This window comes from Lytechinus variegatus, chromosome 2, assembly GCF_018143015.1.
Source record: "Lytechinus variegatus isolate NC3 chromosome 2, Lvar_3.0, whole genome shotgun sequence".
NCBI lineage: Eukaryota > Metazoa > Echinodermata > Echinoidea > Temnopleuroida > Toxopneustidae > Lytechinus > Lytechinus variegatus.
In genome coordinates, this window is record NC_054741.1 from 13,852,358 (window position 1) to 13,880,193 (window position 27,836).

Consider the following 27,836-nt stretch of genomic DNA (forward strand, 5'->3'; position numbering starts at 1 on the left):
CGCCATATTAGGAAGGAGAAAGTTAATGACATCGTGTAATGCAGGCCCGCTGGAAATTTACTAAAAAGTTGAAGTGGCTACCCTGGGTAAGATTATTGCGAAGGCTATACAATATTAGTATTGAAATGCTCCCTCATGTGTATTTAAGGGGAAAGGTACTTTTGAATCTGGCAAAATAGGGCTATGTGTTTCTCCTGCTTTCGAGACGGCGATGTTTTGGTCTCATTATCTCTCTCTGTATCATATTTACTAATCTGAAATGATACACTGAATTTTACATCTTAATAGAGTGCTCGACGACGTGCGGGGCAAACTGCCGGAACTGTGCCACACTCAACGCAGATTGCACCTGCACATGCCAACCACAATTCGTAGGTGTTGATTGCTCAGGTAAGCTACTCAATCATTAATAAGTTGTGTTTTCAGATCAATTATATAAAGTTATAAAGACACGCGCTTTAACGTAATCGATAGACGATACATTGTTAAAGGACAAGTCCACTCCAACTAAAAGTTGATTTGAATAAAAAGAGAAAAATCCAGCAAGCCTAACATTGAACATTTTATGAAAAAGGGAAGTAAAATGAGAAAGTTATGACATTTGGAAGCTTCGCTTAATTATAAAAAAACGTGATTATGCACATCCCGGTGGATATTTCTTTTGTATTTCATTACATGAAATATGAAATATTCTAATTTCAAGTTCTGCTCAATGACCTGTGAAACAAAATTTATTTCTCCCTGAACATGTGGAATTACCATTGTTTAACATTTGATGGTTCAGTCCAATTGGTTCTCTTCAAATCCTTAAACATTGAAATATTGTCTAATTCAAACAATAAAAACAAAAGAAATAGTAGGCCCTAATAATAATGATGATAATAATGGTCTTTATTGGTACTCAAAAACATTCGTTGCAGCCAAAGGCTGAATTACCAATGCTAGTACAAAGTAATATGACATATAAATTGACAAAAAACGCAAATATACAAACAAGGTATATATCATATATAGATAAGACGATAAAAATAAATAAATAATTAAAACAACCAGTCAATACAGAATGCATAGTGACATCCATTCGACCTTGTAAAAGTAGCACGAAACATAAATGAGTGGCGATATGGAATTAGGTTGGTAAAAAATCAATAAGTATCTATAACGTGTGAAACGGAAACAGAAAGAACAGCAGGGAAAAAGAAATGCGTAACAATTGGTAAAATCATTGAGTAGCATTGTGTATTATTGGTTTCAAAATGTGAGTGAAGGACATCATCCATTCTCTCATTTGCATGTGACTAAATTGTACATATAACTATTTTGTAAAAAAAATAAGCGAAACTTCAAAATGTCATAACTTTCTTATTTTACATCCGATGAAATTTTGAGCATTATGATTTTTCTGTGGTGGACTTAACCTTTAACATATACTTTAACCCTAAAGAAGATGTATTACCGCTCCTACCGAAGAAAACAAAATGGAAAAGGAAATTGTTGGATGAAGAGTGATTTTAAAGATATGTTCATTGTGTAATAGCTTGGTTTCAAATTGGTAGAAAAGATGTAGGCCTATTATGTAGTTATACATTTGTGACAAATCTTATCTACAGTATAGCCTGTACAGTTCGGTCTGAAATTACATAATTTGAGAAATATAAAAACTGTTTTAATCTAAATCTGCCTAATGCGTCCTTCCATTAATCCTTTCCAGTTCCATGTGGCGATTTAAATGCACAATGCGGAGTGGGATGGCCGCCGTTTTTGTGCACCACGATATTACTAGGTTTGGAGAATGTACCTGATGATTGCCCAGCCATGTGCGGCAAGTGTAGTAAGTTTTGTCAGGCTTATATTAAACCAATTTGATATTCATAAATGCTATTTTCCATGTTTCTCTGTCTCTCTCCCCCTTGCTCCTTGTACATCTTTATTGATTTAATTGCCCACTGATTGTTGCTTCGTGTTCGTGTATAAAGTGTAAAAAAAACTTCAATCTTACGATCGATAACATAAATGGAATAGTTACAATTCGTCCCCTTTTCACAACGAGGCTAGAATTGATAATTTCGTTTTAATCCGACATAAACCGAGACTTTCGAGTGTCTCCAACCTCACAAGATGTCAGTCTTAAACGGTCTCACTCGATTCTTTATGATTGTATAATGGCAAAACTAATTAATTTGATAGTCAAAAGGAAAAGAAATATCACATTGTTAATTAAAGGAGTACTCCAGGCTGAACAAATCATGATTTGAACAGAAAGAGAAAAATTAGAAAATTTCCTCAATATTGGATAAGGAATAACATAATTATGACAGTTTAAAGATTTGCATTATTTCGTTCAAACAGTTCTTTGCATTTCATCGTGAATATTCAATGAGAAACTCATGATATCCCCACTTGTTCTTTTTTATTTTATTATATGAAATCATATCAATTTAAACTGTATCCTCTAAGCACTAAAAGAATTGGACTGACAACTGATTTAATGCATTAAATATTTATCGCTGTAACTTTTTTTATAACAAGGAGACATATCATACACACGAACAAATAGACTTACTTGCTATTTCTACCCCACCCATTTTTTCTCACAAGATTGGTAATCGTTGTGGATTACACAATCACTTTACGGTATCATATCCCCACTTTTCCATCAATCGTCGTGTACTGTTTTTTTTTGACCATCTGAACTTCACGTGTCAATTTTACCATATTATTTTAAATCTCACTCAATTTTCTCTATTTTTGGAGTCCTATCCCCTCCTTTTCTTTTTCCCTCTCTCTCTCCATCTCTCACTCTCTCTCTCTCTGACTCTTTCCCTGTGCTTATCCCTCTCTTCCTCAATCTTCCATTACGAGACATAATTTTTAAGTAGACTTAAGTTTTGATATAGAATACTGTTATTACGTTTCCGGTCATTTGCTTTGTTATATTGTACTTATGAATTTTTGTAAATTGACTATTTCAGTATGCGCTGCTGGTCAATTTTTATGCTTATACATACCAATAAATACATGAATAAATAATGGAAAAATTACAATATAGTTTGTATTAAACGGGCCATGGTATGAGAAGTTTCATTTCCATGTTATCAATTGCTGTTGTTATGATAATACTATCATAAATTTCTTTTACCCAATCACTTACATGCTACCTTTTGTTCTCATTACGTTAACAGCTCCAGATGATGGCAGTTTTGTTTGTGGTGAGTTGTTCTCATTTTTTTCCATGTCTCTTACAACAAAATGTATATGTAATGCGATAGATGCACAGGCAATCAAATTAACAACTGATGTCTATTGTGTACAATCTGTTGGTACAAAGCATATTAAATATGAAAGAAAGCATTAATCTATGGTAGCTTCGCTTTATTAGCATAATAAGATTTGGCTGTAGGCTGCATATTTACCTGGTGATTTATATATATATATTTATTTATTAATACATATAGCACAGCAATGGGTATGTATAACGCAACAGATAATATCCGCCATGTATTATTATTGCAACATTTAAATTTTAGAAAAGAAAAGTATGGAAGCTTAAAAGTGCCACCGAGATGTTGAGATAATTATCTCGGGAAGCCGACATCTTGATAGCAAAAGATAAGATGACAAGATCCCAGATCTCATCATGTCGACATCTTTTAGAAGAGATGATGAGATGACAAGATCCCGAATCTCATCATGTCAACATCTTTTAGAAGAGATGATGAGATGACAAGATCCCGGATCTCATCATGTCAACATCTTTAAGAAGAGATTATGAGATGCAAGATCCTGGATCTCATCGTGTCAATATCTTTAAGAAGAGTTGATGAGATGACAAGATCCCGGATCACATCATGTTGACATCTTGTAGAAGAGATGATGAGATGACAAGATCCCGGATCTCATCATGCTGACATCTTGTAGAAGAGATGATGAGATGACAAGATCCCGGATCTAATCATGTTGACATCTTGTAGAAGAGATGATGAGATGACAAGATCCCGGATCTCATCATGTCAACATCTTTTAGAAGAGATGATGAGATGACAAGATCCCGGAACTCATCATGTCAACATCTTTTAGAAGAGATGATGAGATGACAAGATCTCGGATCTCATCATGTTGACATCTTGTAGAAGAGATGATCATATGACAAGATCTTGGATCTCGTCATGTCTACATCCAGTGGAAGAGATGATCAGATGTCATGATCTCGTAACTCGTCATGTCTACAACTTTAAGAAGAGATGATTAGATGACATGATCATGGATCGAAGATATTGTCATCTGACCAATTCTTCTAAAAGATGTCGACATGACGGGATCCGGGATCTTGTCATCTGATCATCTTTTCTAAAAGATATCGACATGATGAGATCCGGGATCTTGTCATCTCATCATCTATTCTACAAGATGTTGACATGATGAGATCCGGGATCTTGTCATCTCATCATCTATTCTACAAGATGTTGACATGATGAGATCCGGGATCTTGTAATCTCATCATCTCTTCTAAAAGATGACGACATGACGAGATCCGGGATCTTGTCATCTCATCCCTTCTAAAAGATGTCAACATGATGAGATCCGGGATCTTGTCATCTCATCATCTCTTCTAAAAGATGTTGACATGATGAGATCTGGGATCTTGTCATCTCATCATCTCTTCTAAAAGATGTTGACATGATGAGATCCGGAATCTTGTCATCTCATCATCTCTTCTAAAAGATGTCGACATGATGAGATCCAGGATCTCGTCATCTGATCTTTTGCTATCAAGATATCGACTTCCCAAGATAATTATCTCAACATCTCGGTGGCACTTTTAAGCTTCCGTAGAAAAGTCGTATTAAATGTGCGTTTACATTTCTATTTAGCAAGTGGGAAAGTGTTTTCCTTATATTATTGATTAAACGCTTGCGTTTTTGTATGGGGTTTGTTACGTAAAAAAATGACTTGCAATGTATTCGCCCAGTGGAAGACCTTGCAGTATATAGTTGCAGCTGAGAGTGAGGTATATACGGAATTAAAAACAACAACGTCATCATGCCATTTGTGTCGAAGACACCGATCCACGGTTGAAAAAAATACCTTATAGCTATAGGTGCCCTCTAAAACAATTTCCCTAGAAATTTTTCAAATGTAAATGATTGCCCCCAAAGTTAACTACCTCCGGTGGCAATCAACTACTGGACAAGTACCTCTAGGACATGTATACCAACAAGAAAACCAATGCAAAATATAACCGAAATGCCCTGTACTTTGTAGTAGAATTTTGTCTTTTCTTTTTTTTTTATTCAATTTTTTTTTTCAAAGTTCTCGGGACCCAAATGACCTACATTCTTTTTAGGGGGGGGGGGGCTCTATTCAGATTTCTCGGGACCAAAAAGACCTCCATTTGTAGTGAAACCCTTTTTGGGGGGAATTTTCAAATTGAGATAGTACCCCTGTATAAAAGAAATCGTTGATGACGATGATTATATCATTGCAATAATATTAATCATCAAGGAGATTAACATGATAATAAACTATGACACAGTTTAGGTTAGAGGGTGGTTGTCCTGCTAGTAATTATAGTGACTCTTTTAAAGTTTGTTGGTTGTTCGCAGTCGTGGCGGTCTTGAGAGTGCATGAGCGGAAATCTTTCCCCAAAGGTAGGGGGACCAGGGGCGGATCCAGGATTTTTCAAAAGGGGAGGGGAGGACACATTTTTCCCGGAAAATTTGACAAGCAAAAAGAAAAGAAGGTTTACCCAAATTGTAAGGTCATTTCGTCTGAAATAACGTTGACAAGCAAAAAAATACCCCCCCCAACCCCTTGTTTCTATAACAAAATGTTATTATGACTCTCAAGGGGGGGGGGCACAAGCTGGCTTTAAAAATAGTAGGGGACGCGTCCCCCTCCCCCCCCCCCGGATTTCCGCCCTGAAATGCAACACCGTAGGTTTTATTCTTGTGTATGTGTATGTTTATCTGAATCTGACTGGCTTTCGATCTTCATAACCCTCGCTCAATGTTAGTGTTTATTGGCAACCATCTCGTCCGTTAGTACTTGTTTATTTAAATGAGCTAAAATCACCCCAAACTTACAGGCATATAGGTAGACATTAATTTGATGTGGTAATAAAGGAATATTTATCATTTATTTGTCATTTTTGTATGCGTGTTAGCAACCAGATGAAAGTAATAACAAGTTATAATCACCAATGAGTTATTTCATCTATTACCTAATTCGTGTACTTAATGTTAAATAGGAAAAAAGAAGAAGAAAAAAAATATTATTTCATTCTCTCTTGGCGTCTTTTTATGCTCAGAACAATTTTTGTATGATCCAAAATTCTGTGTTAACTATTATCGAATGCATTTCACCTTTTATATTGACAATAAATCCTTTCACCTGCAAATGTTTTGCAAGAAATAGCTTTTGTACCTCTTTCTTATATTGGGTCTATGAAAAAAATTCCGCCTATGTCTTTAGAAAATAAGATCCGACAATTGAGTAGCATATACATACATGTGTGTAGAAACTTATGTATCTATCTTATTCAATCATGCATAATATCTATGAAACAAATATCGAAATAAAGGGGAAACTCAGCAATGCAGCTTGCAATCTACTAAAGCAGATACGGAAAATCGCTTGGCAGCTATATAAAATATCTTATATGGACCTGATCGGAGTGTAAACATAGCGTAAGTACGATAAATTCACGATATTATTCACATCATATTCTAATAACATGAATCTTGTTTAAGGGGGGTCAGTTAAGAATTGATTGACTTCGCTTAGGCACCTTTAATAATCTATGTATATCTAACAATTACTATCCAGTAGTTAAATGGTATTTAGCTTAGATGCTTCCTCTGATTTATATTCTAATTTTCAAAGCAGTCATTAGTCACCCGTATTCGTAGATCTATTCAGATAAATATTTTCACCAGAGATCTACATGTATAAACATTTAGTTGCTACTAACCCATCGCTTAATATGGATATATTTTACTTCTGACTGGTAAATCAGTTACAAGATGAAAGTTCTAAATAGATATTCATAATCACTTTTTTGGGGTTGATCAGTGAGTGGTGCCCTATTGACTATTCATTCGTATTTAAGGTTACAAAAGGAATAGAATAAAGAGATCTAAATCAAACTTATCTAAAATTGTAATTCATTAAAGTAAAAACATTCACATCATTTAATCTGCCTTTCATCTTATCGTTTGTTTTTTTTTATGTCAGAGCAGATCCTGGGACGACATCCAGTCCGACAACAAAAATGTTAACCACATCGAAAGCAACAACTAATCACCAGACTACTGCCAGCACTTATCAACAATCTACGAAAGATATAACAACACATAGACAAACAGCAGAACAAACAACGACTTTTCAACAAAGCACAACTGGTCATGATATCATTACTGAAACAACGGCTAATATACCGACAACATTCCAAGAGCAGACAAATAAAATGACGTTTTCAACAAATGGAGGCAGTACAGAAAGATTTGCCGGAACAACGAATCAACATTTGACAAGTATTATTATAACAGACGAAGTAGCAACAGCAGGCACAACCAAACAAGTGGGGACAACCTACGACACAACAACGATCGAACCTACTTTCTTTACAACAGAACGCCAAACAACTGCAGACAGAATAACAAGTGATGAAATAACTGTTGTGACAACAGGTGCAGAAACAACTGCAGACACGACTACTGAAGAGCAAACGACAACTGAGATATTGACACAGCAGACGACCATTTTAATGACAACGGATCAAGACACGACACCCAACGAATCTTTTGAACAAGGATCCACCACCGAGCAAGCAGATACCAAACAGACAACAGGGTTAATAATCACAGATCAAGAAATGACAACCGTAGCATCGACTCGAGATGCAATAAGTCAAACAGTGCAGGAGGAGGCAACAACTTATCCAGAATACACGACAGATTTGACCACAGTTGATCAAACAGCAGATAAAACAACGACCTTCCAACAAGGAACCACTCTGGTCACATCAGATCAAGGAACTGTAACTACGGAACCACCAAGTGAGAAACAGACAACCATTAATCAGGTTACAAATGTTGGAACAGGGAATCCTAAAACAACCCTCGCTAACGACAAACAGACAACGCCTGTGGTTTCCACGGATCAACAAGCTACAGACGCAACTACAAAAGAAGAAACAACTGTTGACACAACAACAATCCACCACACGCCTTATCCTACGAATGATCAGCAAACGTCTGAAGCCATGATAACTCAGAGAGAAACCACTCACATTGCAGAGACAACGTTTATGACGACTGGTCCAACGACGCCTGTCGATACTAGCACTGAAGATGGAACAACAGCCGAGAAAACAACGAACCAACAGACAGCACTTGTTATAACAACTGATCAAGACTTGACACCTGGTGCTTCCACTCGAAATGGAATAACTTCCACGACACAAAGAACAATAGAGGCAACAATAGGTACAACGATAGGTGAAATGACAACCATGCGACATGATTATGACGCAACGACTGATCAAGAACTTACAACGGATGTTATGACGTATGGTCAAACAGCTGACAAAACCATGACTTATCCCGAAAATACCCCTACCTCAACAACTTATCAAGGAACGGTACTAAACGAACTCACAACTGATGAACATCCATCCATTTTTGTGACCACAGGTCAAGATTTAATTACGGACATAACAACTCAAAAACTACCAACTGCTGATACAACATCAACACAACAGACAACCATTTTAATGACAACGGGTCAAGACACGACATCAGACGAACTAACTGAAACAGGAACAATTATTGAGAGAACGCGTACAAAGCAGACTACTACTGTGATAACCACAGAACAAGAAATGACATCCGACGCATCCACTGCAGATGAAATAACTCCTACAAGCCATACAATGCGAGAGACAACGGCAAGCACGACGACTGTACGAGACGATGCAAGCACTTATCAACAATCTACGAAAGATATGACAACACATGGACAAACAGCAGATAAAACAACGAACTTTCAACAAAGCACGACTGGCCATGATATCATTACTGATACCACGGCTGATATTCTCACCACATTCCAGGAGCAGACAAATAAAATGAGTTTTTCAACAAATGGAGTCAGTACAGAAAGATTTGCCGGAACAACGAATCAACATTTGACAAGTATTATTATAACAGACGAAGTAGCAACAGCAGGCACAACCAAACAAGTGGGGACAACCTACGACACAACAACGATCGAACCTACTTTCTTTACAACAGAACGCCAAACAACTGCAGACAGAATAACAATCGATGAAACAACTGTTGTGACAACAGGTGCAGAAACAACTGCAGACACGACTACTGAAGAGCAAACGACAACTGAGATATTGACACAGCAGACGACCATTTTAATGACAACGGATCAAGACACGACACCCAACGAATCTTTTGAACAAGGATCCACCACCGAGCAAGCAGATACCAAACAGACAACAGGGTTAATAATCACAGATCAAGAAATGACAACCGTAGCATCGACTCGAGATGCAATAAGTCAAACAGTGCAGGAGGAGGCAACAACTTATCCAGAATACACGACAGATTTGACCACAGTTGATCAAACAGCAGATAAAACAACGACCTTCCAACAAGGAACCACTCTGGTCACATCAGATCAAGGAACTGTAACTACGGAACCACCAAGTGAGAAACAGACAACCATTAATCAGGTTACAAATGTTGGAACAGGGAATCCTAAAACAACCCTCGCTAACGACAAACAGACAACGCCTGTGGTTTCCACGGATCAACAAGCTACAGACGCAACTACAAAAGAAGAAACAACTGTTGACACAACAACAATCCACCACACACCTTATCCTACGAATGATCAGCAAACGTCTGAAGCCATGATAACTCAGAGAGAAACCACTCACATTGCAGAGACAACGTTTATGACGACTGGTCCAACGACGCCTTTCGATACTAGCACTGAAGATGGAACAACAGCTGAGAAAACAACGAACCAACAGACAGCACTTGTTATAACAACTGATCAAGACTTGACACCTGGTGCTTCCACTCTAAATGGAATAACTTCCACGACACAAAGAACAAAAGACGCAACAATAGCTAAAACGATAGGTGAAATGACAACCATGCGACATGATTATGACGCAACGACTGATCAAGAACTTACAACGGATGTTATGACGTATGGTCAAACAGCTGACAAAACCATGACTTATCCCGAAAATACCCCTACCTCAACAACTTATCAAGGAACGGTACTAAACGAACTCACAACTGATCAACATCCATCCATTTTTGTGACCACAGGTCAAGATTTAATTACGGACATAACAACTCAAAAACTACCAACTGCTGATACAACATCAACACAACAGACAACCATTTTAATGACAACGGGTCAAGACACGACATCAGACGAACTAACTGAAACAGGAACAATTATTGAGAGAACGCGTACAAAGCAGACTACTACTGTGATAACCACAGAACAAGAAATGACATCCGACGCATCCACTGCAGATGAAATAACTCCTACAAGCCATACAATGCGAGAGACAACGGCAAGCACGACGACTGTACGAGACGATGCAAGCACTTATCAACAATCTACGAAAGATATGACAACACATGGACAAACAGCAGATAAAACAACGAACTTTCAACAAAGCACGACTGGCCATGATATCATTACTGATACCACGGCTGATATTTTCACCACATTCCAGGAGCAGACAAATAAAATGAGTTTTTCAACAAATGGAGTCAGTACAGAAAGATTTGCCGGAACAACGAATCAACATTTGACAAGTATTATTATAACAGACGAAGTAGCAACAGCAGGCACAACCAAACAAGTGGGGACAACCTACGACACAACAACGATCGAACCTACTTTCTTTACAACAGAACGCCAAACAACTGCAGACAGAATAACAAGTGATGAAATAACTGTTGTGACCACAGGTGCAGAAACAACTGCAGACACGACTACTGAAGAGCAAACGACAACTGAGATATTGACACAGCAGACGACCATTTTAATGACAACGGATCAAGACACGACACCCAACGAATCTTTTGAACAAGGAACCACCACCGAGCAAGCAGATACCAAACAGACAACAGGGTTAATAATCACAGATCAAGAAATGACAACCGTAGCATCGACTCGAGATGCAATAAGTCAAACAGTGCAGGAGGAGGCAACAACTTATCCAGAATACACGACAGATTTGACCACAGTTGATCAAACAGCAGATAAAACAACGACCTTCCAACAAGGAACCACTCTGGTCACATCAGATCAAGGAACTGTAACTACGGAACCACCAAGTGAGAAACAGACAACCATTAATCAGGTTACAAATGTTGGAACAGGGAATCCTAAAACAACCCTCGCTAACGACAAACAGACAACGCCTGTGGTTTCCACGGATCAACAAGCTACAGACGCAACTACAAAAGAAGAAACAACTGTTGACACAACAACAATCCACCACACGCCTTATCCTACGAATGATCAGCAAACGTCTGAAGCCATGATAACTCAGAGAGAAACCACTCACATTGCAGAGACAACGCTTATGACGACTGGTCCAACGACGCCTGTCGATACTAGCACTGAAGATGGAACAACAGCCGAGAAAACAACGAACCAACAGACAGCACTTGTTATAACAACTGATCAAGACTTGACACCTGGTGCTTCCACTCGAAATGGAATAACTTCCACGACACAAAGAACAAAAGAGGCAACAATAGGTACAACGATAGGTGAAATGACAACCATGCGACATGATTATGACGCAACGACTGATCAAGAACTTACAACGGATGTTATGACGTATGGTCAAACAGCTGACAAAACCATGACTTATCCCGAAAATACCCCTACCTCAACAACTTATCAAGGAACGGTACTAAACGAACTCACAACTGATCAACATCCATCCATTTTTGTGACCACAGGTCAAGATTTAATTACGGACATAACAACTCAAAAACTACCAACTGCTGATACAACATCAACACAACAGACAACCATTTTAATGACAACGGGTCAAGACACGACATCAGACGAACTAACTGAAACAGGAACAATTATTGAGAGAACGCGTACAAAGCAGACTACTACTGTGATAACCACAGAACAAGAAATGACATCCGACGCATCCACTGCAGATGAAATAACTCCTACAAGCCATACAATGCGAGAGACAACGGCAAGCACGACGACTGTACGAGACGATGCAAGCACTTATCAACAATCTACGAAAGATATGACAACACATGGACAAACAGCAGATAAAACAACGAACTTTCAACAAAGCACGACTGGCCATGATATCATTACTGATACCACGGCTGATATTCTCACCACATTCCAGGAGCAGACAAATAAAATGAGTTTTTCAACAAATGGAGTCAGTACAGAAAGCTTTGCCGGAACAACGAATCAACATTTGACAAGTATTATCATAACAGACGAAGGAGCAACAGCAGACACAACAAAGCAAGTGGGGACAACCTACGACACAACAACGATCGAACCTACTTTCTTTACAACAGAACGCCAAACAACTGCAGACAGAATAACAAGTGATGAAATAACTGTTGTGACCACAGGTGCAGAAACAACTGCAGACACGACTACTGAAGAGCAAACGACAACTGAGATATTGACACAGCAGACGACCATTTTAATGACAACGGATCAAGACACGACACCCAACGAATCTTTTGAACAAGGATCCACCACCGAGCAAGCAGATACCAAACAGACAACAGGGTTAATAATCACAGATCAAGAAATGACAACCGTAGCATCGACTCGAGATGCAATAAGTCAAACAGTGCAGGAGGAGGCAACAACTTATCCAGAATACACGACAGATTTGACCACAGTTGATCAAACAGCAGATAAAACAACGACCTTCCAACAAGGAACCACTCTGGTCACATCAGATCAAGGAACTGTAACTACGGAACCACCAAGTGAGAAACAGACTACCATTAATCAGGTTACAAATGTTGGAACAGGGAATCCTAAAACAACCCTCGCTAACGACAAACAGACAACGCCTGTGGTTTTCACGGATCAACAAGCTACAGACGCAACTACAAAAGAAGAAACAACTGTTGACACAACAACAATCCACCACACGCCTTATCCTACGAATGATCAGCAAACGTCTGAAGCCATGATAACTCAGAGAGAAACCACTCACATTGCAGAGACAACGTTTATGACGACTGGTCCAACGACGCCTGTCGATACTAGCACTGAAGATGGAACAACAGCCGAGAAAACAACGAACCAACAGACAGCACTTGTTATAACAACTGATCAAGACTTGACACCTGGTGCTTCCACTCGAAATGGAATAACTTCCACGACACAAAGAACAAAAGAGGCAACAATAGGTACAACGATAGGTGAAATGACAACCATGCGACATGATTATGACGCAACGACTGATCAAGAACTTACAACGGATGTTATGACGTATGGTCAAACAGCTGACAAAACCATGACTTATCCCGAAAATACCCCTACCTCAACAACTTATCAAGGAACGGTACTAAACGAACTCACAACTGATCAACATCCATCCATTTTTGTGACCACAGGTCAAGATTTAATTACGGACATAACAACTCAAAAACTACCAACTGCTGATACAACATCAACACAACAGACAACCATTTTAATGACAACGGGTCAAGACACGACATCAGACGAACTAACTGAAACAGGAACAATTATTGAGAGAACGCGTACAAAGCAGACTACTACTGTGATAACCACAGAACAAGAAATGACATCCGACGCATCCACTGCAGATGAAATAACTCCTACAAGCCATACAATGCGAGAGACAACGGCAAGCACGACGACTGTACGAGACGATGCAAGCACTTATCAACAATCTACGAAAGATATGACAACACATGGACAAACAGCAGATAAAACAACGAACTTTCAACAAAGCACGACTGGCCATGATATCATTACTGATACCACGGCTGATATTTTCACCACATTCCAGGAGCAGACAAATAAAATGAGTTTTTCAACAAATGGAGTCAGTACAGAAAGATTTGCCGGAACAACGAATCAACATTTGACAAGTATTATCATAACAGACGAAGGAGCAACAGCAGACACAACAAAGCAAGTGGGGACAACCTACGACACAACAACGATCGAACCTACTTTCTTTACAACAGAACGCCAAACAACTGCAGACAGAATAACAAGTGATGAAATAACTGTTGTGACCACAGGTGCAGAAACAACTGCAGACACGACTACTGAAGAGCAAACGACAACTGAGATATTGACACAGCAGACGACCATTTTAATGACAACGGATCAAGACACGACACCCAACGAATCTTTTGAACAAGGATCCACCACCGAGCAAGCAGATACCAAACAGACAACAGGGTTAATAATCACAGATCAAGAAATGACAACCGTAGCATCGACTCGAGATGCAATAAGTCAAACAGTGCAGGAGGAGGCAACAACTTATCCAGAATACACGACAGATTTGACCACAGTTGATCAAACAGCAGATAAAACAACTCCCTTCCAACAAGGAACCACTCTGGTCACATCAGATCAAGGAACTGTAACTACGGAACCACCAAGTGATAAACAGACAATTATTAATCAGGTTACAAATGTTGGAACAGGGTATCCTAAAACAACCCGCGCTAACGAAAAACAGACAACGCCTGTGGTTTCCACGGATCAACAAGCTACAGACGCAACTACAAAAGAAGAAACAACTGTTGACATAACAACAATCCACCACACGCCTTATCCTACGAATGATCAGCAAACGTCTGAAGCCATGATAACTCAGAGAGAAACCACTCACATTGCAGAGACAACGTTTATGACGACTGGTCCAACGACGCCTGTCGATACTAGCACTGAAGATGGAACAACAGCCGAGAAAACAACGAACCAACAGACAGCACTTGTTATAACAACTGATCAAGACTTGACACCTGGTGCTTCCACTCGAAATGGAATAACTTCCACGACACAAAGAACAAAAGAGGCAACAATAGGTACAACGATAGGTGAAATGACAACCATGCGACATGATTATGACGCAACGACTGATCAAGAACTTACAACGGATGTTATGACGTATGGTCAAACAGCTGACAAAACCATGACTTATCCCGAAAATACCCCTACCTCAACAACTTATCAAGGAACGGTACTAAACGAACTCACAACTGATCAACATCCATCCATTTTTGTGACCACAGGTCAAGATTTAATTACGGACATAACAACTCAAAAACTACCAACTGCTGATACAACATCAACACAACAGACAACCATTTTAATGACAACGGGTCAAGACACGACATCAGACGAACTAACTGAAACAGGAACAATTATTGAGAGAACGCGTACAAAGCAGACTACTACTGTGATAACCACAGAACAAGAAATGACATCCGACGCATCCACTGCAGATGAAATAACTCCTACAAGCCATACAATGCGAGAGACAACGGCAAGCACGACGACTGTACGAGACGATGCAAGCACTTATCAACAATCTACGAAAGATATGACAACACATGGACAAACAGCAGATAAAACAACGAACTTTCAACAAAGCACGACTGGCCATGATATCATTACTGATACCACGGCTGATATTCTCACCACATTCCAGGAGCAGACAAATAAAATGAGTTTTTCAACAAATGGAGTCAGTACAGAAAGATTTGCCGGAACAACGAATCAACATTTGACAAGTATTATCATAACAGACGAAGGAGCAACAGCAGACACAACAAAGCAAGTGGGGACAACCTACGACACAACAACGATCGAACCTACTTTCTTTACAACAGAACGCCAAACAACTGCAGACAGAATAACAAGTGATGAAATAACTGTTGTGACCACAGGTGCAGAAACAACTTCAGACACGACTACTGAAGAGCAAACGACAACTGAGATATTGACACAGCACACGACCATTTTAATGACAACGGATCAAGACACGACACCCAACGAATCTTTTGAACAAGGAACCACCACCGAGCAAGCAGATACCAAACAGACAACAGGGTTAATAATCACAGATCAAGAAATGACAACCGTAGCATCGACTCGAGATGCAATAAGTCAAACAGTGCAGGAGGAGGCAACAACTTATCCAGAATACACGACAGATTTGACCACAGTTGATCAAACAGCAGATAAAACAACGACCTTCCAACAAGGAACCACTCTGGTCACATCAGATCAAGGAACTGTAACTACGGAACCACCAAGTGATAAACAGACAATTATTAATCAGGTTACAAATGTTGGAACAGGGTATCCTAAAACAACCCGCGCTAACGAAAAACAGACAACGCCTGTGGTTTCCACGGATCAACAAGCTACAGACGCAACTACAAAAGAAGAAACAACTGTTGACACAACAACAACAATCCACCACACGCCTTATCCTACGAATGATCCGCAAACATCTGACGCCATGATAACTCAGAAGGAAACAACTCACGTTGTAGAGACAACCTTTTCAACGACAGGTCCAACGACGCCTGTAGATACTAGCACTGGAGAGGGAACAACAGCCGAGAAAACAACGAACCAACATACAGCACTTGCTATAACCACTGATAAAGACTGGACACCCGATGCTTCCACTCGAAATGGGGTTACTTTCATGAGAACAACAGCCCAAGAGACCACAATTGTTCTAATGTTAGGTAAAATATAAACTATAAAAAGTACAGATTTCGTACTTGCTAATCAAGGGAAGACAGCAGGTATGACAATAAATGTACACACGCCTACCCCATGACTTATCTAGGAGGTATCACTCAGCAACGATTTTGACTTACGACTAATAAAGATATCCACATTTTGTGACTGTAGGTCAAGAGGCAACTTCGAGTACAGCTACTGAAAAGATAACATCTTCTGAGTCAAAAGCATCACAACTGACTATAAGAATAAAATGCACAACCTCTGAGAACACAGCTACCAGAGACACAGCGATAGGTAAAGTAACTACACTACTACCTACAACATGTGACATAACTACTACTTTTGGACTTACCACTGATCTCAGAATGAACCATAAAACAGCGATCCTTCCACAAAGAACAGCTCCTTCAACTAAGGGGAAATGTACTTAATGAATCTACGACTCTTAAACAAACATAATTTTATATTTGACGAATTCAAATTTCAAGAACTGCTATGAACCCTAGCACAAATATTATTAAAGATGATGCAACCACTTATAAAAAAAACCTACAAAAAAACAATTTATCCAAATGAAGCATATATCTAATTCATGATGGAGGAGAAACAACGGATGGAACAAATCAAGACGTTAACGAATAATTTACTTAATGTGTATGACTAATTAACAGATTACATGGCGCAAAATGGGGTAGGAATTGCGATTTTAATTTTTTTTTGGTTGATTATGGGTTAACAATTGTCAACAGAAATAAAATACCACTACTTAAGTTTAGTAACGCTACAGTAAGAACAATACTATCATGAGTCAATTTTGGCGCTATATAAATGCCCTCTTCTAAAACGTTACCGATCATAGAATGTTCGTTTATATGTGAATAACGATTATTTTAGTGTTAGATACCTGTTTTGCGATTAAACCTGATAAGACATAAGTTACCCAAACGCCTTTTTAAGTTTATGACACAGTATCACAGGAATACTTTAGCCTTATGAAATGAATCGTATAAATGAACCACTATACCCTGACTTTTCCTGTGTTACTCATTTCGTACCCTTTTCAAGATACGATACAGACCATATGACGGTATACTGAAAGCAAAGCTACCCTGTATACAGTAAGAGATATACAGTGCCTATGTATCGTTTTATAGCTCTAAAGAAGGCGGAGACTTCCAATATAAAGCATTTATGTTTGAAAAGGTTGGGGTTTTTTACGGATTAGTTTCCACTCTACCAAACCTATCCCCAAATGGAAGCTGTACCACTTTTCTTTGGTATTAGTCACTTATGATTTGTTTCAGTGGTAGAATATGGCATCATCGAGTTGGTATTTAATTTCAATATATATATATATATATATATATATATATATATATATATATATATATATATATATATATATATTTCTTTCAATTGAATACAAAATCGGGATCACCTTAATTTTGGTCAAATTAAGGTGATATTCGGATACAGTTGTTGGATTTTTTTGGCAATATTTAATATGCGCATAGGTCTAGGTCAGTAATAGCCCTCTCAGTGGCGAGCCAGGGTGACCCTAGGATTTTAAAATTTCGCCATTATTATAACACTTTGCAATAACTTAAGAAAATTTAAAACCACAGGAGGCTTCTAGTTTAGTTCGAATTGGCAATTAACTGAAACCACAATCGAATATGACCTCTCCAGCCAGCACTCACAATCGATAGCATGTACATATTTTTAGTGAAATAAGGGGAATTCGTTTGCACCAATGATGCTTCTACGACCACTGATGACGACATTTACGACTAAACCATCTGCACAGGCGTCATCTCTTGGGTTTCCTCATTCATTCATTTCTCACGACTGGTTTCGGTGACTGAGTTTTAATTGTGCTGAATACAACATGACTATACATGTGTACACTTTTTGGTCTCTTGACACATGTCCAATACGTCAACGCGAGTTCCTTATCATCCTACATCAAAACGATCTATTCGCTGGACTATAACACTGTAACACCCTACCACAGAAATACAGTTGCCAACCGTCGTATAGAAGCTTACATCCGTCAAACGAAAGCATTTCCTACTCCCTTGTCCCAACAGCAGACTTTTGCCTCCTAGCTAAAGATCATATACTCGACCTCTTCTTGACAATATTACCTCAGTGATGTCGTGAAAGCTTCTTAGATAGAATTCGTTTATTATTCTGCCTTGCCTGTGCTGAAGCCTGTCACAGAAATACTGTTCACTTTACATTCGCGTTGTTTTAACCGTCTTAAGCAATACGGCAGTAAATCGCAAACTCCCTAATTTCAATAACGCTCCTAAAATTGTCACGGAAATTATCTGTTAAAAATATCTCATTGTTTATTACTTGACATATAATTCAGTCTATGGGAATATTAAGGTCATTCTTTTTTAATATCAAATTTTGACAGCAGATTCTCATTCTCCCTTAACTCCCCAAAAGACCCCCACCCCCAACGCAGCCCCCCCCCCCCCCTCTGAACTAAAAATTTAAAAGTACCTGATATACAACTTTTACCTTCCAGATCACTTTATCATTGTTTGCAGATGTAACAACAGAGGGAGTTACTGATGCTACGAATTCATTGCACACCACAGCACCAAGCATCAATCTCACCACAATTACACCACACATGGAAACACCGAACAATCCTGTAACTGATATGGCTCTCACTTCAGTGACGCACGGACATGCCACGTATACACCGACTGATCACATTATGATCACAACACCTAGCGATTCAAGCACTACTCTGACAGATCCAAGCACAGTACCCAGTGATTCAAGCACTACATTGAGATACTTGATCTCCACTTTGAATGAGCCGATCACTACTTCGGATTACTCAAGCACTGAATCAAGCACAGCACCGAGCGATTGGAGTAGTCATAGTGGTTCACAGAGTGATTTGAGCACTAAATCGCATGATTCTAGCACCACTCAAAGTGATTTAAACACTCCTCCGAATGATTTAATCTCGACACCGCATGATCTGAGCACTGCACCAAGTGATTACTTGAGTACAACTATTGATTATACCAACACCCCAAGCCATCCAAGCTCTACACTCATTGACGCTGACACCACATTGTTTGACTATTCATTTTCGCTTACTAGCATTATCACATATACACCAACCATTTCCAGTACCACTGCACTTAGCACCAGTTCTACACCAAGTACAAAAAGTCCATTTTCAGCCACTTCTACGGTATCAAACGGTAAATGTAAGAGATGTCGTGGACGTGTTTAGATTTTAAGTCAATTTTAATTATTCCAATCATGGATATTTTTTCCATCTTAGTCGACGGAATAATTTAAGAATTATATTCTTTCATTTGGCATATTAACTTAATTGCACTCACTACTTTTCAAAGTTTATCAATTTACATACTGTCTGGATACTTTTAGCCTCAATTTTCCGGACGGTTTCGACCAAATAAACAGATGTAAAAACTACAAAATGGTTTTTGCAGGGTTTTTTATCACTGTTTCTTAGATTTAAAGCTTGCCGTCCTAATATCGTTAATCAGCTTAATCTGTGCTTAACCATGCAGCAGATCAGGCCGTTTACCTCGGATTTTTATTTCACTTTCGTTTCAATAAATATCGAAATCAGTGACCGAACCATGAATAGAAATATGTATCTTCTACCTCTTATTGTATCCAATATCAGTGACAACAGCAGGACCGGACCCAACGACTACACAATCCGACCCAACGACGGTGGCCTCGCCATCTTCTTGTTCTAGTATTGCATGCAATAATGGAGGAACGATAGATCGAGATGATTGCACTTGTGCTTGTGCCGAAGGATTTCAAGGCGACGATTGCTCAAGTGAGTCCCGCAGTGGTCGCTTTTTATCCTTCATTGTTTCATCGAATGGGTGCGATATAGGATGTGTTATAAAGAGGATGTTATATAGGATGTGCGCTTACGTTTTGTTTGTAAACTTTAGTTTTGAAATATTTCTTTAAAGGGCAAGTCTACCCCAGCAAAATATTTATTCGAATAAAAACGGGAAAATTCAACAAGCATAAAACTGAATATTTCAGCGACATCGGATATAAAATAAGAAAATTCTGACATTTTGAAAAAATTTTCAACTTCACAAAAAAGTTATACGCAAATCCTGGTTGGTATGCAACTGAGGGAACTGATGGCATCTACTCACTATTTCTTTTGTATTTCATTATGTGAAATATCTTGATTTTCTGCTCATTGTCGTGTGATACAAAGTTGTATTCCTCTTTGAGCATATTATAAATTACTATTGTTCTAACATTTTGTACCTCAGTCATATTGGTCATTATTGTCAAATCTGTCTAAAAAAAAATGAAATCACCGAATCTTTCATATGCATATCCCTGAGTTTTGCACAGAACTGTGAAAAAATAAGCAAAATTGCAAAATAAGCAAAAAGTGTCATAACTTTCTTATTTTACATCCGATTTTGATGATTTTTTTAGCGTTATGCTTGATTGATTTTTCTTTATTGATTCAAGTTAACATTTTGGGGTGGACTTTTCCTTTTTAGGCCCTACTTGATCACCATCTCATACGATTGTATTTGTCAATGAAATTGCAGTTGAGGTAGGATGGCATTATCCATAAAAGTTAATTTAATTGAACATTGGAATAGAAAAAAGGAAAAGAAGTTCTCGTTCAGCAAGCGGGTTTGAAGGACAATATGCCTAACTCCCGAGTGGCGATCAATGAAATTATTCAAGTTATTTCATTAAAACCGAGTTTTTGTGTGTGTGTTATTTTGTTTTGTTTTTGCTTTCATTTTCAGCTCCACATGCAGAAATCCGGATTTCTGTCGTGATTTTGATCAACGTCGACATGATCACCGTGAGAATGAACTTTTTCATAAGCTATAAACGCAGGAACATAATTTGGGATATTTAGGAACACAGACACAGAAAGACTGAGGGCGAATGAAAGAGAGAGAGGGTGGGGGAGGGTTGCGAGACAAAATAATGAGATAGATAATACAATTCAAATGTTTTAATTATTTCTGCTGTTACACTGTAAAAACTGCGGTGTTAAAACTGACACAATTTGGTGTTAATAGAGGACCACACCCTGATGTGTTACAATTACACCGTAGAGATTAAACGTAACACCAAAAAGTGGTAATGTTACAACAAAAGCTGTTGTAATAACACCTATAGGTGTAAAACTAACACCACCAATTTAACACCGGTGTAAAATAACTGGTGTGGTCCTCTATGTACACCGGTTAACTCCACAGTTTTTGCTGTGTACTATTGTTTTGGTTAGATTTTGTCATTTTCGCTGAATGATTAAATAGACATTTTATGATTTTCTACAAAGTTTTCAGGCCATCGCCTGAATGTTTCGGTTTTTCAAATATCTTTTGAATGCATTCGATGAATGCATTGTGAAGAATGGTTTGAGACGAAGTGAGTCAGGTGTGTAGATGTCATCGTATAAACTGTCTCATATTGCACGCTAACCTCACTGGTTTAGAAGTTTAGAACCCCAAAAATATTATTGATAATTACAAACTAATTGATTAAGAACGATCTCCTTAATATTTCAGGATTGACTTTGGCAAAAAAAATAAACAAAATCTAGCTAACCTTCCTTTCATTTTACTTTCTTTCATAGTGGTTGCAGATTCAGGACATTCTACTTGATGCCATCGCCCAAGTGACGTCAGACTATTGTAACACCAACTTCAGCCAGTGTTGTCCAAATTACGGAGAAAAAGCAACGTAAATTATAACAGAATACTGTCTTTGCCAATATTTTGGTTTGTTTTGTTTATTACACTTATTACAATAAAAAAAATAACAAAAATATGGCTAACTAAAAAAAGTCAATAGCAGCACGATTGAAATCTGCAGAGGCTTTAATAAATGGAAGCTGCAGTAACAGCAGGAGCAGCGGTACTAAACTACTACCACCACCACTACTACTACTATTACTACTACTAATAATAATAACAATAACAATATTGTTTGCCTTAATTTCCATATCGGAAACAATCTGAAAACCAAGGCAGGTTGTTGTCATTCTTTTCGCTCTAAAATTGACGCATAAACTAAAATCACATGGCTTAATTTAGGCACAATTAATTGAAATATCAATCTATTTCACTTGAACAATAAATAATATTGCTCTGAATTCTCAACATTCCCCGACGATGGGATTTATCTTTTCAGTTCGTATATTTCATTGCAGTAACATTTGCTGGGATTGATTTTATGTCTTTAAACATAGTTCCGGTCAGATAAATTTTGCATCAGCGAACGACGTTAAGATCGTGGGTGGATATCCAAAAGAGAGCAATGTCGGTTCCGGTTTGGCGACCGAGACCGCCGTCTATATCCAACCGACTTCTATGACGTCATCATGCGAGGAAGGAAGCAGTAGAAGTGCTGCACCTGAATCGGGTAAATTTGGCGGTCGGCTTCTAAACTTAATTCAAAAAATATTCAAGCAAGGGACTAGCAGTATGCTAAAAAATATTATCAGACGGTATCCTAAATGGCAATGTATGGAAAATGCCAAACGTGATTCAAGACTACATTTGATTATTAGACTATACATTTTAGGTCTACTCTAACTTGCATACTTTATATGTCGCTACGTCGGTCAAGTCTTTGACAAGGGGTTGCGTCACAGGAACACTTTTTGTCTGAAAAGTGTACATAAAGCGGAAAAGTAAAATGTTAACACGTTTTCATGCGTTTACTTCACGGGTATATTCACGGGATTGTCAATAAATTGACCCCGCCCCCCAGAAGAAGAAAACTCTGGCAAGTCAAAGTAGCCACTATATACTTTTTATTTTTGTCTGAATATCCTTCGCAATTATATCCCTTCAGAAGTTTGTTCAACTGTATTTATATTGACTTCATGCAGTAACAAGCAAACTTACTGTTGACAGGCGAAGCAGTTTAGTATCGAAGTGTAACCTGAGCTCAATAATTATTGCTACCAACTCTACATGGATTTTTCTCGAGAATAACACTGCAATCAGAGAGATCATACATGTTCGATAGATCATGCTATGTCATTATTTTCCAAAGAGCGTTGATCTTTCTCCCTCCAATAGATACTCAAAAATTCAGACATGAGAGCAAATATATTTACCACTTTTTAATTATTATTTTCTCGAATAGATACTATGATATACATACCCCAGGATGTCGTTCTCGCCGCCATCAATGACAACATCGACGTCATCGAATCCCAGCTTGGTGTGCCGATCAGCAATGTCACTCTCGGCATGGTTGACGATGTACAACCAGAGGGAACGTCTACCGGTCTGAGCACGGCATGGATCGTTGGTATATGCCTGCTGACTGTGATACCACTTATAGTGGTTGCCATCTGTCTCCTTGCGCTGTAAGTTGCAATAAATTCACATTTATCAGACCGCTCCTTTACTTAACTTGGTTCAATAAAGCGATAGTTGTTTTTCACCCTCGTGGTCACTGGAAATTCTATAGTAATACACACAGATTTGCCCCCCCCCCACAAATTCGGAGACAGCATAAATGTGCCTTCATTGGAATGATTAATAAGATCCCAAGAAAGGGGCAAGGTAAGAAAAGCACGAAACAGCAATTCAGAGTATCAGTCAACAACTTTACCAAGTTAATCTTGCCTGTCATAGCAACAATAGATTTTATAGGCTGCAGGTTTGGTCTGATGTAACAAACGTGTTAGGTTGGATGATTCTCGAGATATTCCTGTTTGTGATCAGGGGAGGGGTGCTCTGTTTTGTATAAAGACAATTGGGTTACTTATTGGGTCACTACAGATGAAAAGCTTTTGTCATTCCTTTTGAAGACCTCACCTTTGGCCAGTGCATCTTGCATTTATAGACTGTATTACTGAATTTGAATAGCATGCATACACGATTCGAGGGGAAAACGTTCTGATCTTTCATCAGACTGTTTCATGAAGAGTTACAAATAAAATGGTAACTTTGCCATAATGACAACTACCATGGTAACGGGACTCAGAAACCAGTCACCCTCAAGGCTTCCATGGTAGTTAGAATAATGATAAAGTTACCATAATTTTATTAGAGTAAAAAACGGACCACAATGACGCGTCTCAGCTCATCTTAGTTGTTGGCAGAAAATCACGGTCGCTGATTTTTGTAGCCTATATATCACTTTCTCGCCTCCGAGTTCTAATTCCAAATGACAAGATCGATTTTAACTTTTTTATTGATTGTTATTATGTATGAATCATAATTTACATGAATCTAAAGAGAGAGCAATTTAAAACTCTCTAGCGAAACGACGTCATCGACGACATAAACTTGAACAAGTGAGCAAAAATAAAGAAGAAAGAAATATATCCCCTTCAAAGTTGGGAGGGACACTTCTCGTATAAGCGGAGACACAACGCCTAATTTTAGTACAAAACAAACAGCATTCCCGCTCTCAAACCATTCAACCCTTGTTTAAGCAGGAGGAACAAATTCTCATTTTTTAAAAGCTTAAGTCTAAGGTAATATTGTTAATATCATATTCTTGCGACATATAGAAAGATGAAAATCTACCAAAACCAGAGATGGTGGCAATGGCATCAGATACAAGTTCGTTCTACGAGAGTCGAACCCATAGTTCAACCCTTGGATCAGCGCTTTACCTGTAAGCCCGTTTCCAGATTTTTTTTAAGCATTTCCATGATCCCACCACGTTCTCATTTGTTTTCATTGAGATGTGGAAATAATTTCAAGTTTATTCAATCTATTACAAATTAATTACTGTCATATATAATTGAAAACGATAAAGGAGTATACGTTTCAGTATCAGTTTTTAAACAAATCTTTCATTTAAAAATGAAATTTATAAATATTTCATTTAAAAATGGAAAAAAAGTCATTTTAATGACCTTCATATGACAGCTTTACTACCCGTTTAATTCGTTTAATACATAACTTTATTAACAATATACCTCTACATTTTTCTGCATTTAATTAAGTGATCGAATATTGTTAACCATGCCTTTGATTGAAAATATGTATACAATACTATATTTTTTACCAAAAGAATAATAAAGACTTGAAGAAATTATCCTAGGTAAAATTCGGAAATAAATTAACGTGATTTACTGCAATCTATTTATGATCTGAAAAAACGTGCCAGAGTGATATTTGTATTTTCTCCACCCTTCTGCTTTTGCATCAACATACATGCGCAGGAGTAAACAAACGTTGGTATCATTAATTGAGTTTGTATTGTATTGTCATTGCCTGCTATTCCTGTTGAATGAGATATTTTGTTTTGTCTTTTGAAAACGAAATAGTCATATTTGTTTCTCTGTCGAGCACATTTCCTTCCGCTAATATTTCCATTTCTCATTTTTACGCGATTATCATGATTATTGTCGATCATTATATTGAATTAAAGATTTCCCACCTTTTTCATAGTGTGTTATCCCCTAAACGAGTGGGGGACTATCTTTCCCATGTATGTATCCCTTTTTATTCTGTATAGCATGTGATTGTGATTTATGTGAAACTTAAAATGATATTGTGTGATAGATTTTTGACAAACTATTCAGTAAATGATATCATATTTCACCCATTTCCTTTTCTTTTCTCCCCTCCCTTTTCTTACCAGTGAAACTTTAGGGGACTTGTTCCCCAAGCCACCCCCCCCCCCGTCTGTAAGCCAGTGCACTGATGTGTTATTGTGATATTTATACTTATACTACCTTTATTAGTCTTAAGAAACAGCAAGGAAAGTATTTTGCAAAAACACGCCAAAATCTGTCCGTCACATCCAAATTAATGAAGAAATTTTGTAAAATGGAGGGAAATAAATGTTTATTTGAAATGAAATGAAATTATTACTGCTTGTGGTTTGTATCTCCTGGGGCGCCACTTTCAGGGGGTTAAAGAAGGGGAAATAAGGGACGGGGCCGCGGAACGGTGTTGAAAGGGGGGGCTAGACCGAAAGTGGGGGGCTGACCATGCCAAAAATCACAATCAGATGGTCCTTTTACGATTTTGTACACGGTTTGGGCAAAAGGGAGTTGAAGTCCCCCTCCCGGCCCCGGTTCCGTGGCCCCTGAGGGAAGATAGGGATCCGGAATTCAACGAACGAAAAAGGGAATATCATCAAAAGAAATACTATGATAGATTACATTCATTAATAACCAATAGAGCTACCGGCGTCAATTTTTGGGCGCGATTTTAAACCATCGCATATTCAATCAATATGGCCAATTATAAAATCGATTATTTATTTGTATTCGTGATCTATCTATCTCAGTATCTGTTTACGTCTGGGAGTTAATCATAATATTCTGTCACTTTAAAATAATTCACATCTTTATTGCAACTTTCTATGTTTTCACTTGTATTTATAAAGCAAACCTATTTGCGAAATTTTCAATTTTATGTCACATATTTAGCGTCTTTTCGCTGTTTTTTTTTCCTGATGGGAGCTTGATATTTTCTGTTAACTCATTTTTTTTTAACGTTTACAGGGAAACAGGAAATTGATGGGAATCCTGATGTCTACATCCTGAAAAATTTCTAGAATTTTTCTCCTATGGCAGTGACCTGCTTCTGTATACTACCGTCCAGTGACCTGTTAATGAAACCTTGCAATTAATTGCAATTCAAAATATCAAAGCTTGACTTTCAACTCATTCATGACTTGATTGTTTTGTGTCTTTTAGTTGCGTTTGAATGTAAGGTTTTACCCAATAGGCCCAAGCTCCTACGGAGTTAACTATCTACACCTTGTTTAATAATGCACCATGAATCAACGGGCATTTTTATAAAGGTGGAATATTTAGCATATTGGATATATGATTAATTTATGAGAAAAATTGTCATTTAAAGAATATCATCGTAAGACTTGTGTTATGACAAATTTTATTTATATGTTCTGCAATAATTATGTAAAGAGATATGTTGATATATTTATAGTTTTAGAAAATGCTCTGATCAAAATTGATGCATAGATTTGTGAATATATAAACTACGTGTTTAGAGAGA

At 38.0% G+C, this 27,836-nt stretch overlaps 1 protein-coding gene across 1 annotated transcript; it reads left to right on the forward strand.

The window, feature by feature from the left end:
- On the forward strand, nucleotides 1-27,836 carry LOC121407383 (mucin-5AC-like). Its single transcript, XM_041598434.1, has 12 exons — nucleotides 1-86; nucleotides 289-390; nucleotides 1,712-1,831; nucleotides 3,183-3,209; nucleotides 19,374-20,048; nucleotides 20,504-20,665; nucleotides 21,624-21,682; nucleotides 22,466-22,572; nucleotides 23,081-23,253; nucleotides 23,986-24,211; nucleotides 25,367-25,473; nucleotides 27,320-27,836. The coding sequence occupies exons 3-12, from the start codon at nucleotides 1,816-1,818 to the stop codon at nucleotides 27,370-27,372; spliced, it is 1,605 nt and encodes a 534-aa protein (XP_041454368.1). The 5' UTR covers nucleotides 1-86; nucleotides 289-390; nucleotides 1,712-1,815; the 3' UTR covers nucleotides 27,373-27,836.

What these genes read in the sequence shown, in the direction of transcription:
- LOC121407383 (XM_041598434.1), top strand. An exon ending in TCAAGGCGACGATTGCTCAA is followed by an intron (nt 20,666 to 21,623) that starts GTGAGTCCCGCA and finishes TTTCATTTTCAG; the next exon opens with CTCCACATGCAGAAATCCGG. An exon ending in AATTACGGAGAAAAAGCAAC is followed by an intron (nt 22,573 to 23,080) that starts GTAAATTATAAC and finishes CTTTAAACATAG; the next exon opens with TTCCGGTCAGATAAATTTTG.